Source organism: Ricinus communis, chromosome 9, assembly GCF_019578655.1.
Source record: "Ricinus communis isolate WT05 ecotype wild-type chromosome 9, ASM1957865v1, whole genome shotgun sequence".
In the NCBI taxonomy this organism is placed as follows: domain Eukaryota; kingdom Viridiplantae; phylum Streptophyta; class Magnoliopsida; order Malpighiales; family Euphorbiaceae; genus Ricinus; species Ricinus communis.
Genome location: NC_063264.1, coordinates 8,279,795 through 8,288,231, shown reverse-complemented (window position 1 = coordinate 8,288,231; position 8,437 = coordinate 8,279,795). Strand labels below are relative to the sequence as shown.

The window sequence follows — 8,437 nt, the reverse complement described above, 5'->3', positions numbered from 1 at the left end:
TTTAATAGCTAAAAATCCAAATTCCACTCTCAAAAAATCAAGTAAATTTTCATTGAAGTATAATCAAGAAAAGAAACACTATACAAAATTTAACGAATTTCATAAATTTCTGTGATTATCTCAAAAAAAAAAAAATATTAACATCTAATTTCGGTTAATCTAATTAATGAAATTCTGTTAATAGATAAAAGAAAGCAAGTGTATCCTGCATGTACCTTTTAATCTGAAAAAAAGAATTTATACAGTAAAAATTAATTAGTTAAAATGGCTGTGAAATATTAAAAAAATAGTTAAATTGACTAAGTGACTATTCTATTAGCTTCGCTATTTTTATTTTATTTATAAATTGAAAATTTTATACTTTTCTAAAATTTAATTTAGTAATTCATATTAAAAAAAGAATAGATTTATTTATTTCTCAATGAATTATATTTCTTTCTTTCTTATAGATAAGTTATCACTTACAAATTTATTTATCTTAATTGAAAAAGAACATATTCTTGTAATCTATTATTTATTTTGAGTCCAAATAATTAAATTATATGCTATTTTTTTTATTTATATCATAAATTCGTAATATCATTAAAATATATGACTAGAAAATAGAATTTGATATATCACATATAAAAATTATATGGGTTTAGATTTACATTGAATATAATTTTAATAATGTATATTTACAAATATGCAATTATTAGCTTTTTTTTAGATAAGTACATTTCTTTTACATGATCTATTACCTATATATATATATATTAATATTGGAATTGGATATAGAGTCCGAATTATAGCGTTTTTTTGGCCCAAACCCGAATACAACCACATGGTTCACTTATTTTGCTAAAAAGAACCACTGAACTCTTACCGGTTCAGATTTCGGTTCGAGAAAGAAACGCTTATGCAATTCAAGTTCCAATTTACTGTGAAGGTAAACTATGGCCGATCACCTTTCTTCTTCAAGCTTTGTTTCAACTCTCTAGTTTTTCTGGGTCATATTTATTTGGCTTTTGTTTTAATATCAAAAGGTTTTCTTTTATTTATGGCAAAAAGTATAAATAAGTCCCTAAATTATAATTCAAAATACAATTAAATTCATGAAATCTAAAGTGTCTTATATTGTTCAAGGAATAAATTAGAAAATACGAAAACAACTTATACTGGTCAATTTCAAATCCATCTTCGATCTCTATCTCTCTCTCTGCCCCACCGTCGACCGTGTCCCATCTCCAGCTGCGCAACTCCTATTGGTAATCGAATCAGTGACCACTGGAGAAGAAAGGAGGGTTGCGACTCGGTGGAGAAGACAAACCAGAGGTCACGACTTGCTGGAGATGATAAGGCAGAGGTTATGACTCGCTGGGGAGGAAGCAACTGAGTTCACGACTCGCTGAGGGGGAAAAACAAACGGTTTCAACTCGCTAGTGATTGGTAAAACCTGAGGAAGTAACAATAGCCACACTGCAGATTACGCGAAATGACATGCCCAATACGGTATGTTCTGTTGGATTGAGTGTGTTCATTTTTGAATTTTTCTTAAGTAGACAATTTTATTAAACTTACACCGTAGATTACCCAAAACCACATACCCAATTCGGATTTTTTTTTTTTTGTTGCTAGATTGCTTTTGCAATCTCTTGTTTGTTAATTTGTTTTGATCACTAATTTGCTCAAGGACCGGTTAGAATCTTACGATAATCTTGGTGCTTTAACTGAAGAATCGAAGTCCTATTATCAGACTTGAGGTTTACCATTGAGATTAGGAATAACTAAGGCCGACGATGGTGGGTATGACCGACCATGGTGGAGAGAGAGATCGAAGATGGTGGTGAAAATGAAATGGTGTTTTATTTTTCTTATTTTTTTGAAAGACAACCTTTTTAGCTAAAAAATATGATAACCTGAAATGCATATGTTTAATGATCCATGCATTTTCTGATTTGATCTTTTAGTTTGCTTGCAAATTTTCGGGATTTTTATATAACCTCCAATGTCTTGCTTATGAGTTGGTTGCTTTTTCCTGTCTGTTTTTAGGAAAGTGGTATTGGTGTTTCAATTTGGTCATTGTATTTTGTGTGTGGCTTTAATTATAGATAAGAAATGAAAAGGAAAACTGAATTTAAACTGATCTTCTTCTTCAACATGATTAATGTTCAATTCTTTGCAGTTGAATTCCTGGAAATTCTATAGATTGGAATCAGTTTATCTGCATTTGATTTCAGTTTAGCAGATATCTATAGCTGAGTTGAGGATTTCAGCTTTAGACATTACGCAGGTTGGTTTTTGTTGTCAATTTTTGTTCTTGAGTTTACCATTAATTTCTTATATCTGACTGAGGGATGTTTAATTTCTTATCCCCACTTCCATAATTCAAATTTTTTGATTGGACGATCAGCTGTTATGTTAATTATTGGTTGGTGCTGAAACAATGGCAAGAATTCGGGATAGAACTGAGGATTTTAAAGATGCAGTGAGGCACACTGCTGTTTCTTTGGGGTACAATGAGGTAATCTTTTATTCTTTGAAGTCATTTTAAAGGTGCAGCGAGGCACACTGGTGTTTCTTTGGAATCTAATGAATTAATCTCTTACTCTCCGATTTCAAAATCTTTAACTTCTATTCAAGTGTTGTGTGTGAAATTGCAGAGTTTGATGTGCGTATGTTTTTCCAAAAGAAAGTCTCTATTTAGGCTCAAAAGAATTATTTTCGCAAGTGATTAATGCACACTTGCATTCACCGTGGTTGAGCGTCGTGTCTGTGCTTTGGAATCCAGTTTGTTTGTAGCAATTGACAAATCATTGCAATGACGCTCATGTGTATGGGCAATAATTTGCATGAATACTCAAGTGATTTGTTACTATTGGTTCTGATTTGTGCTCCTGTTTCTGTATATGGTGTGATGCCTTTGAACAGTCCAAATTGGTGGCCATAATGGCATCTTTCATCATTCATAAACCTCGACAACGTTCACCTTTTACCAAGGCTGCACTAACTACGGTACGTTTGCTGTTTCCACAGCCCCATTTTGATCTCCAGAAATGGTTGTTGGAAATCATAGTTGACCTAGCTGCTTTGTCCATTTGTTTTAATTTTTTGGTCACTTTGAAAGAGAATGTGCATCCTGAGTTATATGGATCTCTTTTCTCATGATTTATTTTACTAGCTTGGAAGCATAGAAACTTTGGAACAATTTATACTGAAGCATCGGAAGGATTATGTAGATCTCCACCGAACTACTGAACAGGAGAGGGATAGTATTGAACAAGAAGTAAGTTCTGGAACATATCCATTGAGGTCATTGTGTTTTTGCACATTATATCAATAATTAGATAACATAGCACTATTGTTTTGTCTATATCATTAGTCATATGGTGCCCATATGTCACAGAATGACAATTAGGCTTTTGTGCATACAGTTATTACATACATTACATCATGTCAGTGCCACATTATCTCCTTTTCTCTTTGAGTTTATGATTTATTTTCTTTTGGATGTCTCTCTCTCTCTCTCTTGTATTTTTTTTTAGCAGGACTGGTTTTCGTGCACTTTCTGATGTCAGCTCTTTTGCAGGTTATGGCATTTATCAAAGCATGTAAAGAACAAATTGATTTTCTCAAAGATAGCATAAATGATGAAGAAGCAAACACAAAGGGATGGCTAGGCATTAGGACTGATAGCTCCAATGCTGATACTGTTGCTCACAAACATGGAGTGGTATGACTATCACTTGTTATTATTTGATCAAGTTTATTAAGGATATTGATCAAAGGACTATAGAGCTAGAGCACCTTGCCTTGACAAATCATCCCCCGTCTCCTCCCTTTATTATGAAAACTGAGTATGATTGAAGATTGTTATTTTAATAGGATATGGTGTATTTATAATCACTGAGAATCATAATCTAATTATGGACCTCTCAGCTCTGATGGTTTCTAGTACCATTAATTGGGGAAAATGGACAGTTGCTTGAAAGTGTATCACAAGGTTCAGTTTTCAAAAAATGCTGTTTTCAACTGAGTATGCTATTTGGTTTGATCATAAAGATAAGGGTTTTACAAGATAAGACTGTTCGACTCTAATTTTTCGTGTTAAATGTCTATCTAATCAATGTTGGTGATTTTACTTATAGTTCTAAGATTTAGATCTATTGCTCCTTTTTTTTGAGTATTATTTAGGCCATCATTTTTTCAGAGCATCAGTTTTCTGGTGTACATCAATGTATGGATAAAGGGGAGAGAGGGAGGAGAGGGCAAGGGGGTAACTGGTGGGAAGGATGCGTGAAGGGATGAGATGGGAGGTGAATCTGATACATGCCATTTTGCTATTACCTGAAGGGAATTCACACATAGACTAGCCCGGCAAACATATATCTGAACGGATGCACTCTCGAAAGTCAGGATTTTTCCTGGCATACACGATTAACTGTAAATAGTATGTGCAGATACCTAATAATTTGCAGACCCACTATGCTTGTACCTTGATATTGATTTCCATTCTAATACCATTCTAATTTAATGGAGATCATGTACTCCTTTCTTTTTTCTGAAGCAAATTCTCGTCTTTGTCGTCCTGGTGGTACATTGTCTTTGTTTCAGTCTTTCTTACGGTAAATTTATCATTTGTAATTTAGGAGTGGTTATTTCATATCGTCAATTACTGCATATTGCCAGATTTTCCGATGCAATGAAGTGGAAGATATTTTCTTGGTGATTTAGTTTACTTTTGTGCTAATTTTGCAATGCAGGTTTTGATTCTAAGCGAGAAGCTCCATTTTGTAACAGCACAGTTTGATCAACTAAGAGCTAGACGCTTCCAAGATGCTATTAATAAAAGAATACCAAGAAGAAAACCTAATAGGGTTGTGAATCCAAGTCCCATAGATTCATCTAAAATGAATAATTCAGATCGGCGGGAGCCTGATGAAATTCAATCAGAGCCCCTTAGCATTCAGCAGCAGTTATTGGATGATGAAACTCGTGCACTTCAGGTAATTTGCATATCTGCTCTTTGATGACAGTTAGTTTCTTGTTCCTATGCTGTTTGAACCTGATTTTTGATATATATGCTATTTTGGGAAGCAGTTTGATTTTCCTTTTCTTTTGAAGTTGTAATAGTGTTTATGCCTAAAATTTATTATTTTACTTTCAACACAAAGTTTGATTACTTTAAGTGAAATGTTCAAGATCATGCTTTTCTCAATAGTTGTTGCAACAATTGTTTCATATTGATCCTTTTTACAACTTGTTTGGTCATATGATCTATAGTCTGTTATAGTTCATAACTTCATATTTAGCATTTGGGGACCTTGTAAAGTTGAAGCTGCCTGCTGCTGCATTTGTGTTCCAGGCAGAGTTGACTAGTCTTCTAGATGCAGCTCAACAAACTGAAACTAAAATTGTTGAAATGTCTGCATTGAATCACCTGATGTCCACGCATGTTCTGCAACAAGCGCAACAGATAGAGGTTCTGTACGAACAGGTTAGGAATTTTCTCAACATGGTTATATTCGATGCTGTCTATTGTCTTGTTAACATTCTTTACACTGCTATGGACCACGATCCATTTTTCTTTGATTATGCTTTCTTAACAAAACATCTCTGCTTTGAATAGTAATTGAAGCCTACATTATGACAATTAATTATAATTGGACTGCCAATTTCACTGAAACCTTGAGCCAAGCAAAACAAGAATACGAAAATGTTAGTTTCAGTTTTACATTCAGATAATTGCATCTGAGCTGTTTGGGCTAGGTATATAAAAGTTTTCAATTTGACATTTCTAGTTTATACCGACTTTAACATATTACGGGCTGAACTAACTAGAGGACGTGTGCAGTCTTGTCAGAAGACTGAATTATTGCTGCATTTCCTACCTCTGTAGCTTATGTTATGACAATTGATTATAGTCAATTGTGCAAGGCAACTTCAGCTCTCTATTTTCTATAAAATAAAAGGCATCATTTTGCTGAAAATTTTGAAAATGTTCACCATACATGTTTGGTAGAATTAAATGGAATAAAATAGAGTGTAATAATATGAGTAGTCAATAAAATTATAAATTACAGATCTGTTTCATTATCTTAAATTCTCTTGTATCTCATCTCCCTACCCAATAGTCCAATATGTGAGCCTAGAAATGGTAGGACCTATCACGGATAAAAGAATTTTCTAATTAACTTGTGGGTCTGTTATATCCTGTTCGAGATTGGATATTTTGGTGATTAGGTTGTATGCAGCATAATTTACTTTAATTACGGTCCAAGATAATGGAAGATAATTTCTTTTCCTTATTTGAATGAAAGATTTGAGTAATTATGGCAGCCTAGTTGTGGAACTTGATGTATGGGTTTTGTAGAGCCTAGTAACTTGGGAAAATTTCAGAAGATAATATTAAAACTATACTATGTCTGCATTATAGTAGCAATTCATCTCTAGCTGTAAAATAATTGATGTTCTTGCTAGGTGCTTTGGTTCATAATTTCTTCTTAAGACCCTTCTTTTTTGGCATCTTACTACAGGCAATTGAAGCTACAAAGAATGTTCAGCTTGGTAACAAGGAGTTATCCCAAGCTATACAGCGAAATAGCAGTAGCAGGACTTTTCTGTTGCTTTTTCTGTTTGTACTTACTTTTTCAGTCCTCTTTCTTGATTGGTATAGCTGAATGGATTGTGGTGCTATCGTTCTTTTATTAGTACCTTGCCTTGAGGCTATGAAGATAGATGTAATGGAAAATGGGATATAAATTGCATTGAAGCTTGACTAAAGTTAACACAATGATAGTATAAAACAGCCCAATTCCTCGGACATGCCTGGATTATTATCCGAATGATATACTAAAAATCTTACTCGTAATATTCTATATAGAAATAATTTCTATATAATTATAGAAAAACTTTGATCTCAATTTGTTATTTATATGTTATTCTTAAAAATATATTATGTTATATTTTATTTTATTATTGTTTTATATTTTTAATTTTATTTATATGATATGATAAGATGTTAATGTATTTTAACTATCAAGTATTAAGTTAAAAGAAAATTAATATTTAAATTTTCATATTAAGTTGTAATCTTTTTAAATTTATTGGTTTCAAATATAAGACTAAAGAGATTTTATTTATATATATTTTATCTTTCTTTTCATGAACTGAGATATCTTGATTGGGATCCTAATTAATGGTGGATTCTAATACTGGCTCACACAAGCACTACAACCATGTATTAAAGTCCTCATGTACATGAGTTCGGATATTTGTCCGATCTGCTCAAGTTCATCCAAGATTTTCGAATTTAGACATAGTATTTTTCATTTTAGATCCTCCCAAGTTTGGCTAAGAATATTCAATTATTTCTAGATAGACTTAAAAATATTATTTTTTTAGTCCCATTGCTCGATTTGAAAATTATAAAATGTTTTTTTTAATTTATTGATGAGTCTGGCTTGATTAAAATTTTAAACCCACATAATCGAGCCGGGCTTAAGTCTAAATTAGAAAAATTTAAATTCAATCGGAGCTTAACTGACTCGAAATTTAAACAAGTTTATCAACTACATATATGATCATGTTTAATAATAAAATATTAAACGGATTTATTAGATTTAGTAGTTTAGATATTTTACTATTTACTATGTTCAATGCTTACTTTTAATAAGGTAAATGTTATTTTCATGTTGCTAGAATCACAACTTTTTCTTTATATAAATGATTTTTCCTTAGCATTTTTATACTATGAAAATAACCTCACAATTTAATAATATTGCACACATACGTCGGATTTTTAATTAGTGTGACTGATTATTAAATTTGATTTTCTTTTTTCTTTAATAGATATATATTGCAATCTAAAATACCACTTTATATCAATAGATCATTATCTGACTTTAAGCATCAAGTGCTATAATTATTCTGCTTTTCTTTTTCATTAGGCTAGTCATCAAAGCAACTCATTTTTCCAATCTTTTAGGTATATATTTCATCAAACCTTTTGATATTAATAATTTTAATCTAATTTGACAATTTTATTGCACTTACATCCTTACTTGGCATATGTGTTTCCATATTAGGCAACTACTTTGGACTTATTTTGGAACTTTAATTAAATTTTTTGCCCATGTAAATATTCCATATCACGATTTTAAATATTTTTTCAATTTTTACAAGTTTAATTTACCTTAAGAAATTAATTTCAATTAGTTATCTGTCCGAAAATTATGCAGCTATTACTATTATTTTGATAATAAATATTTTCAATTAATAAAATTAATTTTTTTATTTCAATAAAAAATATTTATTTATAAAATTTGACTAAATATTAAATTGGATATACAATAATATTTCTATAAATGATATAATTGATAAGATGAGATAATTTGTATGTTAATTATATTTATATAATTTAATATTTAAAATAAAATTAATGTACTATTTTTGGAAT

General features: G+C 31.3%; 1 protein-coding gene across 3 annotated transcripts; it reads left to right on the top strand.

Moving 5' to 3' along the window:
• The first annotated feature begins 904 nt into the window (after window positions 1–904).
• On the top strand, window positions 905–6,802 carry LOC8260813 (syntaxin-81). 3 transcript variants are annotated; one of them, XM_048378977.1, is made up of 10 exons: window positions 912–928; window positions 1,126–1,491; window positions 2,165–2,272; window positions 2,393–2,503; window positions 2,911–2,994; window positions 3,161–3,265; window positions 3,569–3,712; window positions 4,743–4,985; window positions 5,345–5,476; window positions 6,516–6,802. In XM_048378977.1, exons 4-10 carry the CDS (start codon window positions 2,426–2,428, stop codon window positions 6,657–6,659), a joined length of 930 nt encoding a protein of 309 aa, XP_048234934.1. In that variant the 5' UTR covers window positions 912–928; window positions 1,126–1,491; window positions 2,165–2,272; window positions 2,393–2,425; the 3' UTR covers window positions 6,660–6,802. The 3 variants fall into 3 exon arrangements, with proteins under 3 accessions (XP_048234935.1, XP_048234934.1, XP_002523004.2); XM_048378978.1 differs by lacking the exon at window positions 1,126–1,491 and having other exon boundaries at window positions 905–928; XM_002522958.4 differs by lacking the exon at window positions 912–928 and having other exon boundaries at window positions 958–1,491.
• Window positions 6,803–8,437: the final 1,635 nt, after the last annotated feature.